General features: G+C 43.9%; 1 protein-coding gene across 2 annotated transcripts in view; it reads right to left on the bottom strand.

Moving 5' to 3' along the window:
* The window catches only part of LOC132832120 (solute carrier family 22 member 23), a 131,730-nt gene that overhangs the window by 5,185 nt on the left and 103,919 nt on the right, over nt 1-22,626 (bottom strand). For both annotated transcript variants that reach the window (XM_060849846.1, XM_060849845.1), the window contains exon 8: nt 19,678-19,801. In XM_060849846.1, coding sequence (XP_060705829.1) covers nt 19,678-19,801 — 124 coding nt within the window. The remainder of the gene's footprint in view (nt 1-19,677; nt 19,802-22,626) is intronic.

Consider the following 22,626-nt stretch of genomic DNA (forward strand, 5'->3'; position numbering starts at 1 on the left):
AGAAATCACAAGACAGTGAGAGCGAATGATTGTAGCATAAACCATCAGCTCAGTTGTCAGGATGTCATAAATGAAAATAAATGAGTCACCATGCGAGGGCACTGAAAAGCAGAGCTGTCTCACTGCCCCTAGTGCTGGCAGATTTGTATGGAACAAACCACATTACCACTGAAATAGAACTACATACTGGACCTTTTGATAACATGACAGGCTCCTTCAAAAAGCATCTACAACAAAATTGGATATCAGTACAGATTAGTCTGCTCCAAGTAGCTTACATTACATCATCAACACACCCTTCATGGGTGTAAGAGCAAATGCCCATGGGTAGCTATGGGTTTACTGACTTAATGCTTATTTGGGACTCAGTCAGCTGTCTGGTTTCATCTACACAGGATTGTTTACCATTGTACACCACTGAAAACACTGTACACTACATCCTAGAAAATTCAAAAGGCTGAAAACAGGCTTTAAAAAAAAACTGACCACTCAGCAAAACAACAATCTGTGATGCAGAGTGACACCAACAGTTTGGGTTCAATTCCCATCACCAGCTGAGGTAACTATGAAGGACTCTCCTTCTCAACCTCTCATCTTGCTTGAGGGACGGTGATCCTCTGCTTAAAATTTACCAGCAACCTCGTATATAGACACAGACACAGACACACAGACACAGACACACACACACACACCCTAAAGTCCTCTAGGACTGTGGTGATTTTCCTTTTACCAGAAGTGGTCTTAAACAAACCCCTCCTGCCCAGAATTGACTAAAGACAGAAAGGAGCATTTTCCTTTGGTAGGGTGGTTGGCACAGGTTATACTCCTTCAGGTCATTCTGTTATTGCGAGTGTTTCATTAACGCAAATTTGCTATAACATGATTGACGAATTGGGGACACCATTTCTAAAACGCAAACTTCTAAAGTGTGTACTCGTTAGGTGGTGATTCTGGCCCCATTAGTTTAAATGGTACTGCTATTACATGATTTTCTTATAACATGGGTTTACAAGAGTGTGAAACTACCATGTTATAGAAGAACTGACTGTACATATTCTAATCAGCCTCAGTTTTTTTCTGCTGCTTTGAAACTTTAATACATTTCCAGCTGAATAGCACCTCCAATACTGTCAATTCCATCTTCAATAGAGAAACTGGAGGATATGTAGAGTACACTGATGACGTAATCAGCACAGTTACAGAGTGTAATCAACACTCTACAATCAACACAGCAAGGAGGAACTCTGCTGATTCAACACAAATACCCAGAACCAACACTCCTCACATCATCATTCAGTACATTATTTATGATAGAATTGAACAGGCTGATAATAAACCAGTATGTCATTCTCCTCTTCAGAGAAAATTAGGTTCTATGAGCCTAGCACTAAAACCACATTTTGAGCAGGAACCTTGAATACACATCCCAGAGACAATCTGAGATTTGACAGATACTTTCCCTCAGCTTCCAGCCTTTCCTAAAGCCATAAAGCCAAGTGAAACTCAACAATTTCAATAAAGTCCTAAAATGTTTGAAGCTGCCTTTTCATAGATTCAGACAGTATGGAAGGGGCCTTTGGCCCATCAAGTCTGTACTCCCAAAACGACACTAAATCTGCATGAGTCTCACTTTCCTGCACGAGACACATGTTACGGGCATTTCAAGTGCTCATCTGAGTACTTTAAGGTTATCCACTCAGGCAGTCCCATTCCAGATCCCCCCACCATCACCCTCCTCAAATCCAGATGGAGGACGGGTAAAAGTCCTGGTGCTAACAGGCTGCTCCTTTGAGGTATTTAAATGCTGGAGGTGATTTCCTCACATTCCAGGAGCAGCAATTACCGTTTTAGATGCCGTTGCATTTGCTTTTCTCCAAAGTTCCAAAAACAAGGTCAAAACAAAGGAGGAGGAACAGACAAAGGCAGCACATGGTGAGATCGGTGCAGGAGAGAGAGAGAGAGACCCACACTGCCAACTAACATAGCAGTGACTGCCTTTGCTGTTTAATTCATGTATCACTGGACATCAGAGTGCATCTGGGAAATTAACAAACAGTGAAATGCACAACTGATCTTGGTGGAACCTATTTGGGAGAGGTCACAGCACAGAAACAAGTAAGTGAATGGTTTTAAGTGTGGCCTTACAGTAAGTCTGCAGTAGTAAGTACAGTGGGTTCTTTCTTGATTATATGTTTATTGAGATAGGTCTCTTGATTAAACTTAGATATATAAGCCATAAATATTAAGTTAGTCTGGAGCAGTATTTTGTAGAGGAGTAAGACAATGCTATTTTCTGGGTCTGTAGATTGGAAGAAGCAAAAATGGCCTTTAGTAGAGTGATATGGTCTTCTTGCCAGATGTGGAAGTTTAGGGAGAGTTTACGGGTTACGGAGGATTACATCTGCAATAAATGCCTTTAGTTGTGAATCTTATCAGGTCAAATGGATGGGTTGGAGCGACAGTTAGAGGCAATGAGGAATTTACAAGAGCAAGGGGGTATGATGGATGGCAGTTATACAAAGGGGGAAAAGTCACAGATACAGTCACATAGATGGGTTCACTCCAGGAAAGATGAGAGTTAGGTAGGTAGTGCAGGAGTCTTCTGTGGCTATCCCCATTTCAAACAAGTATGCTGTTTTGGAAAATGTAGGGGGGTGATGGCTATTCATGCTACATTCCCCTGAGAATCCAAGTTTCTGGTAATGAGACTGACTCTAATGCAATGAGGGGTACATTGGGTTCCAAGAGATCGATTGTGTTAGGGGACTCTCTAGTCTGCGACACAGTCTGTGGCCAGCAGCGAAAAATCAGAATGGTGTGTTGCCTCCCTGGTGGCAGGATCAAGGACGTTTCAGAGAGGGTGCAGAATGTTCTCAACAGGGAGAGAGAGGCCAGCCAGAGGTCACTGTTCACAGGGGAACCAATGACATTGGGGAAGGGAAAAGGATGAGATTCTCAAGGGGGAATATAGAGAGTTAGGCAAAAATTTGAAAAGGAGGTCCTCGAGAGTAGTAATATCTGGATTACTCCCCTTGCTGCAAGCTAGTGAGCTTAGGAATAGGGGGATAGAGCAGATGAATGCATGGCTGAGGAGCTGGTGTATGGGAGAAGGATTCACATTTTTGGATCATTGGAATCTCTTCTGGAGTACAAGTACAAGGAGGACAGATTGCACCTGAATTGGAAGGGGACTAACATACTGGCAGGGAGATTTACTAGAGCTGCTTGGGAGGATTTAAACTATTAAAGTGGTGGGGTGGGACCCAGGGAGATAGTGAGGAAAGAGATCAATCTGAGACTGGTACAGTTGATAAAAAAGCGAGTCAAACGGTCAGGGCAGGCAGGGACAAAGCAGAGAACAAGGTAGGACTGATAAATTAAACTGCATTTATTTCAATGCAAGAGGCCTAATAGGGAAGGCAGATGAATTCAGGGCATGGTTATGAACATGAGACTAGGTTATCATGGAAACATGGCTCAGGGATAGACAGGACTGGCAGCTTAATGTTCCAGAATACAAATGCTGCAAGAAGGGCAGAAAGGGAAGCATAAGAGGGGGAGTGGCATTTTTGATAAGGAATAGCATTACATCTGTATTAAAGGAGGATATTCCCAGAAATACATCCAGGGAAGTTATTTGTGATGAACGGAGAAATAAGAAAGGGATGATCACCTTATTGGGATTGCATTATAACCCCCCTAATAGTCAGAGAAGTTGAGAAATAAATTTGTAAGGAGATCTCAGTTATCTGTAAGAATTATAGGTGGTTATGATAGGGGATTTTAACTTCATCTCCTGAATACCGTTCCAGCCTGCCACAGGAGTTGGTGCTCTGGTCTATGAAGATGTTTAAAAGGAGGTCACTCACTCTGAGGAAACAGCATGTTTGCCACCGTCTGCAGGAAAAGAGAGAGAGGGGACACAAGCTGCTGACACGCTACAGAAAAATACTGAATGCATGTCGGAAGTAGTAGTTTGTGAACTAAATTTGCCTGAGTCCAAGTAGTAGTCTAAGCCAGTTGAAACCAATTTGTACTAACCAAATTCTGTGCAAAGCAAAGAAAGTGAAGTAATGCAGAAGCCTTATTTTACAAGGCGTAATGAGATAACGCTACCTAAGTTCCTGGGGCAGGACTGTTGAGGTAAAGGCATGCGATATTCGAACGAGCCTGAGCCAATGGGGTAGAGACAGACATTTTGAAAGAGATAAGCAAAGGAATAAGAAATGACTCGCGGCTGTGGAGCCAGGAGAACTCCAGAGACTGACCATTGCAGAAGTGAACCCGACATCAACACCACGATGATGACAACGAGAGAGAGTGAGGGAGGGAACAGAGCGCCTGGTCAGTGTCCGTCCTCAGCAGCTATTCTGCTCAGGTATTAGCTTTAGTGTGGTGCGACTACTCAGAGTGCCAGAGTAGCCGAGAGGGTGTACAAATAGGTTCCAGCTTTTGCTTTGTGCCAGTAAATGTGTAAGCTACACCACTTATTGTCAAAGATAGTAATGAAGTGACTTGAGTTGGAAGAGAATTGATTTATGACCTCTGTACAAGCCAATAACCAGACCCCGCAATTGCTAGGCTCTAATATATTTTGACATTCCTGTGTGGGCATGAGGGTAAGTCTCTCCACTGAGTCAGTGGGAGACTCGACTCTAACCAAACTGGCAAGGTACAGAGAGAAGAGGAGCCCGGGGTTCGAGGGAACATCTCTCAGTAGAAGACTTGTGTTGGACCAAACAGGAGGTTGGGGTTAATTTGTAGCTACTAATATATGATCAATCAGGAGAGAATGGACTGCCCTGATTGGATGGGACTCCTTCAGAAATCCGTAATGGGGAAGTAGCTGCAGTACAGAGAGTATGCAGGTCACCCAAGGAGCAAGGGAAAACCCACTGCAGGAGCTCTTTGGAAGGGTGCCCAAATGAAGATCTCAGACAAGAAATTTAAAACTGTACAGAAAGCAGGAGCGATCTAATGGATGAAATGCCAACAGCAGACCTAGTTAGAGGGACAGTTTAGAGGCAGAGATTAAGAGACTTTGTGAGGAGATGGACCACCCTAGTGAGAAGGTAACCTACCTGCAGGGGCAGGGAAGTGCAGACGTGACACATATGAAAAAGTATCAGATACAGTGTGAGAAACTGGTTAGGGAAAAGAGTAGGTGAGAGGGAGAAGCCCAGACAGCTTAAGCTGAGGTGGTGGGATGGAAGCAACAATATAGTGATTTAAAATCTGTGACGAATATAATTCAGAGAGCAGCACAGGAGAAGAGAAGTAGACCCGCTGATCAAGCTAAGTGTCAGACAGAAAAAGAAAGGCTGCAAGGTCAGCTAACCACGCAGAGGGGCATAATGTGCACTTTTACACCAGAAATAGGTGAGGAAGGCAAAAGGGACATAGATTGGGACAATTTAGCAGACAGAGTGGCTGGGGATAGCCATGATGACGGCGAGCCTACAGCAGAGGGTCCATCACCAGCCTATAACCCATGGTTGGAGATCCTGTTGGCCCCAGTGCGTCCCCCTCTCCCCCCACCCCCATCTTGTAACCACTACAGCAGGAGTAGAGGCAGATGGTCAGGTGGTAGCTGGCGCAACAGGGGTACAACAGTTGAGGGACATTGCGAAAGTCATTGGGACATGCGCACCCATGGATGATCCGAGAGAGCTGACCATCAACATAGAGAGATACACGGTTTAGACGATGCAGCAGAAAGAAACTTAATGATGAAGTGCCTACACCCACATGTGCTCTTCCCCCTGCCAAAGGAGCAGAAAGTCAGGAGAAGCACAATTGAGGCCTTAACAGAGCAAGTGCTAACCATCGTGGGTTCTAACGGAGGGACCCGGCGGACGCAGCAGCAGCAGGACTGACTAGAGCGAAGTCCAGGGGCTGCGAAAGATAAATTAATCTTTGAAAAACTTACCTCCAAGGAGGAGCTGTCTTCATTGAGATCAAATTGCGGTCGGAGTTCACAAAAAGATCAGCCGTAATCTTATTAAGTGGTGGACCAGGGTCAAAGGGTCAGACGGCCTACTCCTGCTCCTAGTTATTGTGTTCTTATGTTATCAGGCGCTAACAAAGTGTTCTCAAAGGAAAGGTGATCACCCTATCATGTTCACGGAACACTCTTGGGCGGTGTTTCAGTGTGTCAATGGCACAACTTCCGATAGGAAGCATCTGGAACCAGAGGTTAGGAGTGAAGGCTGAGAACACTGGTGTCACATGGTATTGAAGAGAGCGTAAGGACAGTTTGATTCCATTGATAACATGCACACAGAGGCCTGGATGATGAGGAAGATGGTGAGAGCATGGGCAAAGGAACCAATAAAATTACAAAAAAAGGCCTCTTGGGTAAGGATGATGCCCGTCAAAGATCAGGCAATAACCTGGAGAAATGAAGGGGATAGGCCTGCTCAGAGGGAAGACACTGGAAAGAGGTAGATGTACAGGTAGAGGAACCATCACAGGAACAGGGAAAATCAAGCAGGGAATCCAAGTGCTATAACTGTGGCCAAGAGGGACATTTCACTAACGAATGCCCGAATCAGAGACATGAGAATGCAGGTTGGGTGGGAGGCCAGCCGCTACCCATGGAAGGACCGCACAGGCCCAACCTTCAGTGTGATATGATAGAGATATTAGCATTTCTTTGGGGATGTACCCAGAACTTTAGTGATAGTCGCATGGCTCTCTGTCATGGGTGTGTGATGTGCGGTGGGATAAACCAGAGTGACCCTTAGTGAATGATAGAGTTAGTCCTGTTACGTTCGGTGGGCGGCACAGTGGCAGGTGGGCGGCACGGTGGCACAGTGGTTAGCACTGCTGCCTCACAGCGCCAGAGACCCGGGTTCAATTCCCGCCTCAGGCGACTGACTGACTGTGTGGAGTTTGCACGTTCTCCCCGTGTCTGCGTGGGTTTCCTCCGGGTGCTCCGGTTTCCTCCCACAGTCCAAAGATGTGCGGGTCAGGTGAATTGGCCATGCTAAATTGCCCGTAGTGTTAGGTAAGGGGTAAATGTAGGGGTATGGGTGGGTTGCGCTTCGGCGGGTCAGTGTGGACTTGTTGGGCCAAAGGGCCTGTTTCCACACTGTATGTAATCTAATCTAAAAGGACATAAGGGGATCCCGAAACACTGTTAGTACTACCTAGATCAATGATGCAGATTGGAAAATTCGAAGGAAAATCATTCTAAGTGGATTCATGGGGCATTCACAATTGGGACATGTGAGGGTACTGTTGGAAGTCAGTGTGGGAGGCGTAGTATTAAAGCATTCAATAGTCCTTATTAAATTACCTCAAGAACAAAAACATGTCATATGGATCAACTATTGTGGTCAAAGTGGAACTCTGTTTTGGTCCCGTTAATTGCATGATTTGGCAGTAGTGTAAACTGCACTCATCCTAGTGGGGTTATCAGGATAGGATATGCACGGTCAGGGAAATGTTGATAAAACCAGGGGAGATGAGTGACAGTTATGAAGCACAACGAATCATTGTATGGCACTCAGCAGTATTTGCCCGACATATACATGACTGTGGGAGAATGGCTGAGTGTGTTTATACAGGGTCCAGAAAACAACCACAAAAGCAGTATGGTTTTCCTGAAACAGACAGAACGAGAGGTAAGGAAGATGATACAGAGTTTGCTGCAACGAGGGATACGGAGACCTGTAGCTTCCACTAACAACTCACCTATTCAACCGGTAACTAAACCAGACACTGGCTGGCAAATAGTGATAGACAACCGAACATTGAACAAGGCCACCCCGTTTATAGCCCCCGCCATAGCAACTAACCCAGAGATCGTAGTCAAGTAAAGTGAGGATGCGCAATGGGTCACCGTTTTGGATGTAAGTCATGTGTTTTGGTCAATCCCACTGGAGAACGAGTGCCAATATAAATCTGCATTTACTTTCCAAGATCAGCAATATCCGCAGACCACCTGCTACTGTGATTTCCTAATTCCCTGTCCGTATTTCAACACTGTCTAAGGGAAGGGTTAAAAGATTCTCGAGACATTAATGTTTAGTGTTTACAACTTGCTTCTACAAACCGAAACTAAAGAAGAACATTATCGGCTGCTAACTGAATTACTGCAATTGTGGCATGAGTTGGGTCTGAAAGTGAACCCTAAGAAAGCTCAGGTGTGAAGCAGGACATTACTTATCTGGGAATGATTCTGTCACTGAGGAAAAGCGGAATGGACAAATGAAGGGTCGAGGCGATCAGCAGATTCCCTGTTCGGAGGGATGTCAAGGGTTGAAATCCTTCCCAGGCTTAGTGGGTTATTGCAAAGACTACATTGACCACTAAAGCAGCCCCGCTATGGAGTTATTAAAAAAGAACGTGGCATGCGAGTGGAAAATGGAGCGCACACAAGCCATTGCAACTCTAAAGCAAGCACTAGCTGCCGCGCTCCTGAAAACCCCAAATCCAACTGAACTATTTTCATTGGAGGTAGGCCAGCCACCACAGGCACCACCCTCTGCACAGGTTCTGTTACATGAGAGGCACAGGAAATTAAGATCGGTAGCATACACCTCACACATACTGTCACCGGTACAGCAGGGTACACAGTATGTGAAAGGCATTTGCTCGCTGTTTCTGGGCAGTGCAGCATTTTACCTACATAGTACACTTACAATTATTCAACAGAACATACTCGGTACAGCTACTATCAGACAGAAGGATTAAAGATAGTTCAGTTAGCTGAAACGGAATCGCTCGATGGACATTTTGCTACAGGGAAGGAATATCACCTGTGAAAGGGGTAAAAATCATCACCATATTAGCAGACAACTTCACACACCAGGGAGGAAAACACGAGTGTCAGTTGATGGCAGTAAATGATCCCAAGGGCCCATTTGTTTCAAAACAATTGGAGGGGGTAAGACGGGGCCTGAAAGCAGAGAGGCATAAGAGATAATCCATCAATGGACCAAACACACTAAAATAATTAGAACTCTTCCTGATAAAGCAAAGGACTGGTTGCAAGACCCCGGGTTGTGGGACAGGTTCTGGAATTGGGGATCCAATGTTCAAATCCATCTGTGGAGCAGAATTCTGTCACATGTTGCTGTGGCAATGATTCTATGTGCATTAATAATTGTCATACCTAATGTATGTCCGCTTAGGAGGTAGACAAATGTATTGCATGTTCCCTTTACATTTTTATAGTTCTCTTTAGTGTTCTTTATATGTTCTTTCCCCTATTTTACTATAACAATATAACACAGCACAGACAACACATTCAATGGGGGACACTGACAATCCCAGGAGTGGTTCACAGAAAGAGACAGAAAATTATCCTAAGGTAAGTATCTTTGGATCAAGAGGGGAGAGATATTAGCCAGTGGCTGCAGGAAAAGAGAGAGAAGGATACAAGCTACCTACATGCTGCAGAAAAATAGTGAATACAAAATTATCGGCATCTAGGAAAAAGTGGCTGTGAACTAAAATGGCCTGAGTCCAGGTACTGGTGTGAGCTGATTGAAACCAGTTTATACTAACTAACTTCTATGGAAAGATGAAGTAATGCCAAAGGAAGATGAAGTAATGCAAAAGCCTTATTTGGACAAGCTGCCCAAGTCGGTGGGCCATAGCCAATAAGGTACAGGCATATGATTAGAAAATGAGCCTGAGCCAATGGCACACAGGTAGACATTTCCAAAGGAAAGGAATAAGGAGATGACTCTTGGACATGGAGCCAGCAAAAACTCCAAAGACTGTCACAAAAGTGAACCCTACATAAGAACACATTAGTGGGCGGCACAGTAGCATAGTGGGCGGCACAGTGGTTAGCACTGCTGCCTCACAGCGCCTGAGACCCAGGTTCAATTCCCGCCTCAGGCAACCGACTGTGTGGAGTTTGCACATTCTCCCCGTGTCTGCGTGGGTTTCCTCCGGGTGCTCCGGTTTCCTCCCACAGTCCAAAGATGTGCGGGTCAGGTGAATTGGCCATGCTAAATTGCCCGTAGTTTTAGGTAAGGGGTAAATGTAGGGGTATGGGTGGGTTGCGCTTCAGCGGGTCGGTGTGGACTTGTTGGGCTGAAGGGCCTGTTTCCACACTAAGTAATCTAATCTAATCTTTCCAAACGTAAGCTGGAACTGCTATAGTGTTAAGGGTTTAGATGGAGAGGAATTTGTTAAGTGTGTACAAGAAAATTTTCTGATTCAGCATGTGGATGTACCTACTAGAGAAGGTGCAAAACTTGACCCACTCTTGGGAAATAAGGCAGGCAGGTGATTGAGGTGTCAGTGGGGGAGCACTTTGGGGCCAGCAACCATAATTCTATTAGATTTAAAATAGTGATGGCAAAAGATCCAAAAGTTGAAGTTCTAAATTGGAAGAAGGCTAATTTTGACAGTATTAGGCAAGAACGGTCTCACAAACATGATTGAGATTTTTATAGTAGTAACAAAGAGGATTGATGAGGGCAGAGCAGATGATGTGATCTATATGGACTTCAGTAAGGTGTTCACCAAGATTTCCCTTGGGACACTGGTTAGCAAGGTTAGATCTCATGGAATACAGGGAGAACTAGCCATTTGGATACACAAATGGCTCAAAGGTAGAAGACAGAGAGTGGTGGTGGAGGGTTGTTTTTCAGACTGGAGGCCAGTGGAGTGCCACAAGGATCAGTGCTGGGTTCACTACTTTTTGTAGTGTATGTAAATGATTTGGATGTGAGCATAAGAGGTACAGTTAGTAAGTTTGCAGATGACACCAAAATTGGAGATGTAGTGGACAGCGAAGAAGGTTACCTCAGATTACAACAGGATCTGGACCAGATGGGCCAATGGGCTGAGAAGTGGCAGATGGAGTTTAATTTAGATAAATGCGAGGTGCTGCATTTTGGGAAAGCAAATCTTAGCAGGACTTATACACTTAATGGTAAGGTCCTAGGGAGGGTTGCTGAACAAAGACCTTGGAGTGCAGGTTCATAGCTCCTTGAAAGTGGAGTCGCAGGTAGACATGATAGTGAAGGCAATGTTTGGTATGCTTTCCTTTATTGGTCAGAGTACAGGAGTTGGGAAGTCATGTTGCAGCTGTACAGGACATTGGTTAGGCCACTGTTGGAATATTGCGTGCAATTCCGGTCTCTTTCCTATCGGAAGGATGTTGTGAAACTTGAAAGGGTTCAGAAAAGATTTACAAGGATGTTGAGAGGGTTGGAGGATTTGAGCTACAGGGAGAGGCTGAACAGGCTGGGGCTGTTTTTCCTGGAGCGTCAGAGGCTGAGGGGTGACCTTAAAGAGGTTTATAAAATCATGAGGGGCATGGATAGGATAAATAGACAAAGTCTTTTCCCTGGGGTTGGGGAATCCAAAACTAGAGGGCATAGGTTTAGGATGTGAGGGGAATAAAAGGGAGCTAAGGGGCAATATTTTCACACAGGGGGTGGTACATGTATGGAATGAGCTGCCACAGGACGTGGTGGAGGCTGGTACAATTGCAACATTTAAAAGGCATTTGGATGGGTATATGCATAGGAAGGGTTTGGAGGGATATGGGCCGGGGGCTGGCAGGTGGGACTAGATTGGGTTGGGATATCTGGTCAGCATGGAAGGGTTGGACCGAAGGGTCTGTTTCCGTGCTGCACATCTCTAGGATTAGAAATCCCCTCCAAACAGCCTGCGTTAGACTTTACAAAACACCGCCTTGCTATTGGCCCTTTGACAAAGGGGAACAACTGCTTTCTACCCACCCTGCCCATGCCCCTCAACCTTAAACACCTCTCAGGTTCCTCCTCAGCCTTCTTGCTCCAAAGACAATAACCCGAGCCTATCCAGCCTCTATTCATAGCTGACCCACTCCATTCCAGGCAACACCCTGGTTAAAATCTTCTCCACACCACCTTCCAGTTCAATCACATCCTTCCCATAGTATAGTGGGCAGAACCACACACAGTTCTCCAGCTAGTAGGCAAAAACGTTCTGTACAGCTCCAACAAGGCCTCCCTGCCATTATGCAGAAAGGTCTTACCAGATGGAAGGGCAACTTGCTCACTTTAGAGACAGAAGTAGAAACGCGGTGACTTGTGGTGGTTTAACCTCACTCAGATAAGGCGAGAGGTTAAGGAGAGTCTTTCACGGGAACCTCAGCTGGTGTGGGAATTGAACCCACACTGTTGACATCACACAGGATTGCGACCCAGCTGTCCAGCCAACTGCACAAACCAAACTGACTAAATGCATTAGATTTGGTTATTATTATCTGTACAAACAGTAGCCCACTGTGGTCTCGATTTTAACTGTAAATCTCTATGCAGTCTACCACATGTCACTGTATTTGATGGACAACAGTAACTGTTAGACTGGGCGCACACACCGTCAACTGCAATAAAACAAAAGGAATGCACAATAAATTTAAAGTTTCCATCTTTGATCTGAGTATGAACACGTGATGCAAAAATCTTTTAAAGGAAAGGCACTTTGAACTTTGACTTTTCAGCTGTGTCACTAAGTCTGGCACTGTCTGCCAGAGCTCCTGCCTTCTCCAGGGCTGCGGTGCTGTAGATCTGCGGGCGTTTTGGGGCAGCTGTATAAACAAAGACTGGTTTGCTCTTGCAGTAGAAACAGTGTCAGGAAATGGTTCTGTTGAGCTGGTCTGCACCCATGCTGTCTTTCTCAGCTTTGAGACGCTTGTGCCAGATGACCTATTTCCTATTCCAATTCTCAAATCTACAAACCATTCGGCTGTTCACCTGCTGTAAACTTCTCCTTCTCCCACTTAAGTATTTTAAGTAGTTTCTTCACATACATATGTGCATCTGTGAGCACGTATATGTAGTGTGTCTAGAGCTGAGAGCAGGTTGTGTGCATTTTCCTCCTTTCCCCACCTTCTGTTCTAGTCCTTTTCAAGGACTGTACATTTATAACTTGCTCCGTTCTGATCACGTCAATACATCCATCCTCTCGGCTGAACGTTGCTAGCTAGGGTATTCGCACCCTGAAAAGAGGTCCATTATTCATCTGGCTACTAAAAGATATGTCCCGGACTCAAAACAAAACACCAGCTGAACATGTTGTGCCCCATGCAGCACAGAGTCAAATCCAAACACTGCCAACTAACTACTATTGAACCCACAGTGAACAAGGAACGACACAAAGCATTTCAGCGCAGGCTCCAAGTTTGATGGAATCAGTCAGGCTGCATTCCGCATGAATTCTCCACTTTAAGGATTAAAACCTCAGCTGTTTCCCTCCAACTTGCAGTGTGAATTCCAGCAGTCACTGGATAGGGGGCCAACTCTTAGCGATGAAGTAAAGGCAAACCGCCCAAAGTCACTGCCTTCACAGTAAACAACCACAAAAAAAAACTAAAAAAAGTGTTGGGAAAAATGGCCATAAAATCTAAAATCAATGAAAACAAAGAGACTACTAGATGGCAAAAAATTTGGGAAAAGTAACTCAAGTGTAGGAAAGCGTGAGATGTTTGGATCTGATAAAGATAGACGAGAATATTTACTAAATGTTGAAGATCAGGACTGTGGAGGAGCAGACATTTATAGGCACACAGAAACTAAGAGGTTAGTGGACAGGTACAAAAAATAGTTTAAATTAACCGTGTACATGTATATAGCACCTTCAACACAAACAGCCCAATACATACCAGCAATATCAAACCAAAGAAATGACATGAACAATATAAAAAAGGAAGAATTAGGACAACTTAAGTAGTCTTAAAGGAATATCTTTTTTAAAAAAAGGGAGCAGGAACCAGGGGGACAGAGAAATTTAGGCTAGTCATTCCAGAGCTAAGCCCCAATCAATTGAAGCTCTGGGCACCATAGATGCAGTAATTACAGATTAGCAACGCACAAGATGTCAGATTTGGAAAACAACTGAGATCTTTGAGGATCAGAGAGCTGTAGGAAGTGAGCGAGTAAAGGGGGAAGGCTGCAAAGAGGTGATAAAATCTCTGGCAATGAAGGGACAAGAATTTTTAAAATTCAGGCATTGCCAGGACAGGGAGCCAATGTAGGTCAGTGAGTACAGATTTGCGAATGGAATTTTAAATGCTGTAATTTTACCAGCCTCCAGTTCCACTGGCAGCTCATTCCATACATGCACCATCCTCTGTGAAACCTTTGCCCCTTAGGTCCCTTTTAAATATTTCCCTTCTCACCTTAAGCCTATGCCATCTAGTTTTGGACTTTCTCACCACTTGCTTATCTACCCTATGCAAGTCCCTCATGATTTTATAAATCTCTATAAGGTCACCCCTCAGTCTCCAACTCTCCAGGGAAAATAGCCCCAGCCTATTCAACCTGTCCCTAGAGCTCAAACCCTCCAACCTTTTAAATCTTCTCTGAACCCTTTCAAATTTCACAACAGCCTTCCTATAGCAGGGAGACCAGAAATGCACACAGTATTCCAAAAGTGGCCGAACCAAGGACCTGTACAGCCGTGACATGACCTCCCAACTCCTATAAGCCCTTCCTGAAGGGCTCATGCCTGAAACGTCGATTCTCCTGCTCCTTGGATGCTGCCTGACCTGCTGCGCTTTTCCAACAACACATTTTTCAGCTCCCAACTCCTATAATCAACATAGAGAAGTGGTGACTAACTAAAGCACTGCTTGGTTGACAGGATCAAAGAAAACAAATATTGTATTTTTTTTTAAATCATCCAGAGGAAAATTGCCCTTGTAGATTGATAGTTTATACTTTAAGCATAAAATGTGCTTTCTGTGTATGGTGCAGTGCAAGTTCAGTTTGTAATGCTTCCTTAATTCTGTCTCGGAAGATTCTAGAGTTCTACTTCCAGGTTTGAGGAAGTGCCACACCAGAGGGTAATCACTACTATGGACTGGTTTAATTGGCACAAACCTATTTCATGTGGGGTCCACCAGTCTGGACTGGGTTCAATCGAAGGTCCTTGGAAGCGAAAAGCAGAGTGACGAACCTAAATAGAATTTTTCTCAAGTCTGTTTGGAGGATCACAGACAGAATATCGGAAGGAGTGAAATAACAAATCGGACGATTATCTTAAAAGTAAAACTGAAAGAATCACTGCTGTTTCATTTGGAACATTTGGAGCATAGAATTTTTGAAAATGCTTCAGAATACTGTGAATACACATTTTGAACAATTGTCATGAAGATCGATTGACTGCTGCCCTTGAAATAACATACATAATTTTATCCATAAATAATACATTTACAGATTAGACTCATTTGGTAGGTGGGACCTAGCTAAACTGGAATAAACAGGTTATTTCAATGTGAGGGCACCTTGGTGATCTTAGCAAAAGGTTATTGAAGATCATACAACCCCCTACAGCGTGGAAACAGCTCCTTCAGCCCAACAAGTCCACACCAACAGTAACCCACCCAAACCCATTCCCCGAACCGATTACTTCACATTTACCCATAACTAATGCACCTAACCTACACATCCTGAACTCTATAGGCAACTTAGCATGGCCAATTCATCTAACCTGCACATCCTTGAATTATGAGAGGAAACCGGAGCACTCAGAGGAATCCCTTGCAGACATGAGGAGAGCCACACAGACTTGCCAGTGGCTGGGATCAAACCCAGGTCCCTGGCATTGAGAGACAGCAGTGCTAACCACTGAGCCACCGTACCCCCTATGTAGTGGTGGTGGAGGGGGGAGGGAGCTTGATAATTGGCTGCTGAGTTGCACTGACTGTTTTAGCTTTGCCAGTAAAATCAGAATCACGATTAATGGAGAAAATAAAAGAGTGTGTGTGTGTGTGTGTGTGTGTGTGTGTGTGTGTGTGTGTGTGTGTGTGTGTATATATAAAAAGGCACAGCCATAAGCACCTCAAGAGGGAGGTGGTCCTACCATCTACAGCTGCTAAGGCAGCACCAAATGTTCTAGCATCAGACAAGAGGTGGGTGCTGGATCTCCAACCAGTGCCAAGGTAGACCATTAGATCCCTAGACCCAGATCAGCGAGGGGAACTAGGCAGGGAGAGCTTGATGACAGACCCCCAAGCCCTCCCTCCCTCCTGTTTGCACTTGAACAAGTTTTGCAAAACAGAACAGGCTGCCCGCTCCAGACCACCTTCCTGCACCAACCATATTGTAGCATGGGAACCATCAAAGCAGGTCTTTAAGGATTCATTATTGGTCGAAATATGGCAGGCCGGCTGCCGATTCTAGCACCCTCAACCACTCCGTCTCATTAGCAGCAGCTTGGGAATGGGTGGGTAAAAGAACAGACCGGGTGCCCAAAGTATTCCCCCATCCCACTTAAAACATACAGGGTGAAGACAGGTCAAATACAGCCCAGAACTAATTCTTGTGTGGGCACTTGTTTATTTTGTTGCTTCTTTGGATCAGTAAATTGTGTTCCCTCATGACAAAGAACAAAAAATTTACAGCCCAGGAACAGGCCCTTCGGTTCTCCAAGCCTGAGCCAATCCAAATGTACTCTCTAAACCAGTCGGTCAATTCCTAAGCATCTGTGTCCCTCTACTCCCCACCTACTCATGCATTTATCCAGGCCCATCTTAAATGAATCTACCAAGCCTGCCTCTACCACCTCTGCTGGCAACGCGTTCCAGACACCCACCACCCTCTGTGTGAAGTATTTGCCGCGTGTATTCCCCTTAAACTTTCCACCTCTCACCTTGAAAGTGTGACCTCTCGTTATCGAATCCTTCACCCTGGGAAAAAGCTGGTCTTTATCCACCCTGTCTATACCCTTCATGATTTTATAAACCTCAGATCAGGTCTCCACTCAATCTCCTTTTTCCTAATGAAAATAAACCTAACCTACTCAACCTCTCTTCATAGCTAGCACCTTCCATACCAGGCAACATTCTCGTAAACCTTCTCCGCACCCTCTACCCTCAACCAGAACTGTACACAGTATTCTAAATGCGGCCATTTAGACCAGGATATTTCTCCCTGTACCTATCATTGTTTACAACACATTGGATTGGGCTAAAAAGACCTTCCTTGCACTGCATGAATTTATGAAATGGATTTTGATGATGATCAGACTCCTATGACAGCACTACTAATTGAACACTATAATTTGCACACAAAATAATGATAGTTTCAAGTGAGGTTTACCTTAGAGATTTAAATTTTTGCAATTTCATGCAATCATTATGCTTTTCTTCAAAAGTTAAGAAATTGCAAGTACGAACTCAACACTTATCAGACTCAATAATCCAAATGCATTCTGCTATTTCATGTTTATACTGACTTATCATCCAAAGCTCTGCTTACAAACAAAAAGGCGACTTTTTGCTCCTCTAAACTGCGGATATCCACCATTCTCAAGTGAACACAATAGGTTTCCTCTCCTCACGCACCCCAGTCTGTTTGACTCAAATGCTAATCACCCTGGCCAAGTGTTTCACTGTGTCTCCATTGTCTGTAGATCTATCAGTCATCCTCTGTCTTCCTTTCTCTGTGTACATTTGTCATAATCAGGGAGTCATGCTTGCATGGCTTTCTGTCTGTCCTTTTGCCTTCATTTCCTGCAATAATTAATTATTTGTATAAATATGACAGACGGTCTGCCAATTCTAGCACCCGCAACCCCTCCGTATTATTAGGAATAGCTCGAGAATAAGTGGGAAGAAAAAGAACAGTTTGGGCAGCCGATCCAAAGTTTTCCCTATCCCACCTAGAATGTACAGGGTGAAGGCAGATCAAATCTAGTCCGGGGTATGAGAAATAATTCATCTATGGGCGCGTGTTCATTTCGTTGCTTCTTTGGATCAGTTGACGGTGTTCCCCTCATACTATTTCTCTGGGTTTGTCTACATCTGTCAACCTCCCAGTCTGTCACACACTTTCTTCACTTGGGTCAATTTGTAAAAAATATTTTCAGATTTTACTTGTTGCTCATTACCTGCCACATCTCTTAATCCAGATCGTGATACAAATCTACATAAATCTACTATAAATCATACTCTCCTTTAAAGTCCAACCTTTTTATGCAGCATCTCTAAAATGTTTAAATTTAATATTGATCACATTCGTTGAACTCCTTCTCTGCAGCTGTAACACTGTATTCCTCGTTCAGTTCTATTACCCTAATGCACTTTGTATAGTATAATATGTCTGTACTGCACACACAAAAGAAACTGGTCACTGTACCTAGGTACATGTAACAATAATACATCAAATCAGTTTTGTTGGGAGCAGCAGCTCAGAAGAACATAGACTATTTGGGTTGAGGCACAAATGTGATAACAAGACATTAAAACTTAAGAACACCACAAATATTTTCATTGAAGCCAACAACAAAAGAATTGAAAAGAGAATCAAAAGGAACTCTCATTCATTTTCTCTGAAAGTCACTTTGGGAAATTGTCTAAGGGTAGATGCAGGCAAATGCAAAATTCACTGTCAAAATAATCTCAGAAACAGCAAATGAGTCAAACATGCCCTAGAGTTTTTTTCATGTCCACTTGAAGTAGACTCCATGTGGATTTAATACCACACCTGTAAATGCCAGTGTTCAACTCCTAGAACAGGGTTTCAACCCAAAACTTTCAGGCTCCGAGATTAATGGGTCAAGCAGATTTTGTTTTCTGCCCCAGTTACTCATCCATGGAACGTGGCACTCCATTTATTGCCCATCCTTAATTACCCAGGATAACAGTTAAATATCACCAAATTGCAGCGGGTCTGGAGTCACATACAGACCAGACCTGGTAAAAATGGAAGATTTCCTTCCCTAATTGAGATCAATGAACCAGATGGATTTTTATTGTTCCATGGTCACCATTATTTCAGATTTTTGAGTCACCACCTCTCCAGCAATGAGCCCCCCTGCAGGGTTGTGCACTACCACAGTATTGTATTCAGAGACACACACTCAACAGGACAGTGCAAACAATCCAATCTCTCACCCAACACGTTTTAGTTTTCGAGCCGAGAGATGAAAGATTGCAGAGATAAAGGATCTTTACTGCTTTTCACAATATCCAGTTAGACAATAGGGTGATGCATGCGTGGAATGAGCTGCCAGAGGAAGTGATGAAGGCTGGTACAACTGCAACATTTAAAAGGCATTTGGATGGTTATATGAATAGGAAGGGTTTAGAGGGATTTGGGCCAAATGCTGGTAAATGGAACTAGCTCAGTTTGGGATACCTGATTGACATGGATGAATTGAACCAAAAAGGTCTGTTTCTGTGCTGTATAACTCTATGACTCTATGACAGCGCAAAGCTGGGTAACAAAGCCAGCAATCTACAGCCAGTCCTACATTAGTCTGATATGGGCTTTGACCTTAATATTACAAGAGGTCACAGAGTGTACCAATCTGTCTTCTTCACACTCCGACAATAATTATTTCATGAAATAAAACTTCTAATGCAAAACTGGGACAATTCTGGACTGTAGGATTCTTCCTATGAGCAACTGTAATGTGACTAGTACAATTTTACTTATATACAACTGGCTAGGATTGGAAATTACTTCTTCAATTTGGGCAGGATTTCAAATTGGATCTGGAGCAAGTTAACAAAAAGAGGAGCATAATAAGATTAAAGAAATTTCATCCAGAACTTTTAAAAAAAAGTCTTGCCCCTTTTATTATCAATCCAAAAACCGTCCCCACACATCCTAGCACAATGAAGTGAGCTGTGTGTATATTCCATTCACAATCAGAATACTCATACTTCAAATAAAACATTAAATTGCAATGTTTGTTCTACCACAGCCTTACCTGATCACAGTGGGTGTGAGTTCAGCACAGAAAAAGATGCTTAGATTTCCTACTGAATGGGAAGCAAACATGCCAACAATGGAGAACACTATAGACAATGGATTGCTCAAGTATGTGGCCAGATCTACAAGAGAGAGAAGAAATTATAGGTTTTGTTAAGCAAAAGCCACTTGGAACTGAAAACACATTTCACATTATACACTTGCATTAGAAGAGACTTCTGTACCTACGGCAATGTTCAAGATACATGTACAATGCAACAATAAAGTCAGCAGAAGAAAAATGGGGTGGCACGGTGGCTCAGTGGTTAACACTGCTGCCTCACAGCACCAGGGACCAGAGTTCAATTCCTGCCTCGGGCAACTGTCTATGTGGAATTTGCACATTCTCCCAGTGTCTGCGTGAGTTTCCTCGGGTGTTCCTCTTTACTCCCACACTAAGTTGCCCGTAGTGTTAGATGCATGTAGGTGAATGTAGGGGAATGGGTCTGGGTGGGTTACTCTTGGCAGGGTTGGTGTGGACTTGTTGGGCCTTTTTCCATACTGTAGGGAATCTAATCAAAATCAGACTCCAAATCCAGGGGAAACATGAAAATGCAATCATGTCAACAAAATTAAATCGAGGCTAATTAGCTATAAGTGACTGAAAGCTGATCGATGCTGAGTTATAGAGCATTGAAGTCAAGGACAATGCAGCCCAAACCTAAACAACATTGCACATTCGGCACTATTGCGGGAGCTCTGATCATGATAAAACACAGGAAAAACTAATCTGGCACTACATGCTGTGTAGGACCTGCTCCTGAAGTCAAAACTCCCAACCACAGCATTCAGAATCTCTTCGAAACAGCAACAGGTCTCACTGGGAGAATGAAGGAGAAAACCGAAGCTGTGAGTAGAGTTGATGGAAAGTGTGCATTAAAGTAATTTCTCTTTAAGTAATCCGTTGCCACAGGCTCCAGGGTCAAGGCTTCAAATCACCACCACTCCCAGCTGGTGGAATTTAAATTCAATTGTATTCATTAGAAACAGAAATCTGGAATTGAAAAACTCAGTAATGATAACAAAGAACAGGTACAGGCCCTTCAGCCCAATGAGTCTGTGCTGACACATGATGCCTTTCTGAAGTAAAAACCTTTTCCCTCTACGTGGTCCATTTGCCCTCATTTCCTGCCTATTCACATTTCGATCAAGATGTCTCTTAAATGTTGCTACTGTATCCAGCTCCATCTCCTCTGACAGCACATTCAAGGCACTTACCACCCTCTGGGTAAAAAACCTGCCTCTCACATCTCCTTTAAATTTACCTCTTTTTAACTTTAACCCACTAGTAAATGACATCTCTACCCTGTGGGAAAAAAAAGACTCCAACTATTTATGCCTCAATTTTGAGAACTCCCATCAGGCTGCCCCATATCCTTCGACATTCAAGTAAAAACAAACCAAGTTTGTCCAATCTCTCCTCATAGTTAATACCTTCTAACCAATAACATCATGGTAACTCGTATATGTACCCTCCCCAAAGCCTCCACACCCTCTGGTAGCGTGGCACTCAAAAACATATAGACGATCAACTACTGATTGTTACAAAATCATCACCTGGATCACTAATATCCCTTAAGGAAGGAGTCCATACCTGTTCAGATCCACAATGTGGTTAACTCTCGACTATTCTCTGAAATGGCTGAACAAGGCACTCAATGAAAGGGGATGGACAACAAGTACTAGCCTTGCCATCACATCCCATGAACATATAAAGGAAAGAGAGAGTGAGAGAGAGAGTGTGTGAGTGAGAGTGTGTGAGTGAGAGTGTGTGAGTGAGAGTGTGTGAGTGAGAGTGTGTGAGTGAGAGTGTGTGAGTGAGAGTGTGTGAGTGAGAGTGTGTGAGTGAGAGTGTGTGAGTGAGAGTGTGTGAGTGAGAGTGTGTGAGTGAGAGTGTGTGAGTGAGAGTGTGTGAGTGAGAGTGTGTGAGTGAGAGTGTGTGAGTGAGAGTGTGTGAGTGAGAGTGTGTGAGTGAGAGTGTGTGAGTGAGAGTGTGTGAGTGAGAGTGTGTGAGTGAGAGTGTGTGAGTGAGAGTGTGTGAGTGAGAGTGAGTGAGTGAGTGAGTGAGGAGTGAGGAGTGAGAGTGAGAGTGAGAGTGAGTGTGTGAGAGAGAGACAGAGAGACAGTGAGAGAGACAGAGAGACAGTGAGAGAGACAGAGAGACAGTGAGAGAGACAGAGAGAGAGTGTGAGAGACAGAGAGAGTGTGAGAGACAGAGAGAGTGTGAGAGACAGAGAGAGTGTGAGAGACAGAGAGAGTGTGAGAGACAGAGAGAGTGTGAGAGACAGAGAACAGGGTCTGGTTGCAAGAAAATGATGGCGGAGATCAAGTAGTGGGCACTTAAATGGCACTTATCTTCCCTGACCTCAAGGCACTTCAAAACACTTCCAAAGTTCAAATACTTTTGAAACAAATTTGCTGTTTAATTGGCAGCAGCCAGTTTTGATCATGGAGTAGGAGGGGGAAACCAGCAGCAAAATGGAAGGCTCAATAATACATTTCAGTGATTTAAGATAGAAGTGGAGGGGGGCAGGACATCTGCAGGATTTGCTGCCCTTTTAGTGATAATTACCATGGATCTTTCATACACATTTGACAGATGGGACTTTTGGCTTCACGTCTCATGTGAACGTTAGCTTCTCTCACTCCCTTAATCATGCATTGAAAAGATCGGATTAGTTTGGGTGCTCTAATTGCTGGCATTAAATCTAAGATAACTGGCTGCTCTGTTGAAAATAAAAACATTACGAATCCAATTTTTTAAAAACATAATTCCATTTAAAATGGACCAAAGGCATCCCTTTGAGGAAGCTACAGAATTAGCATTAGAAGGTAAGGTGCCCAATTTTACATTCATACACCACATCCCAAATTTGAATCTCTCAATGAAACAGAGTTCAAACTCCCT

Source organism: Hemiscyllium ocellatum, chromosome 34, assembly GCF_020745735.1.
Source record: "Hemiscyllium ocellatum isolate sHemOce1 chromosome 34, sHemOce1.pat.X.cur, whole genome shotgun sequence".
NCBI lineage: Eukaryota > Metazoa > Chordata > Chondrichthyes > Orectolobiformes > Hemiscylliidae > Hemiscyllium > Hemiscyllium ocellatum.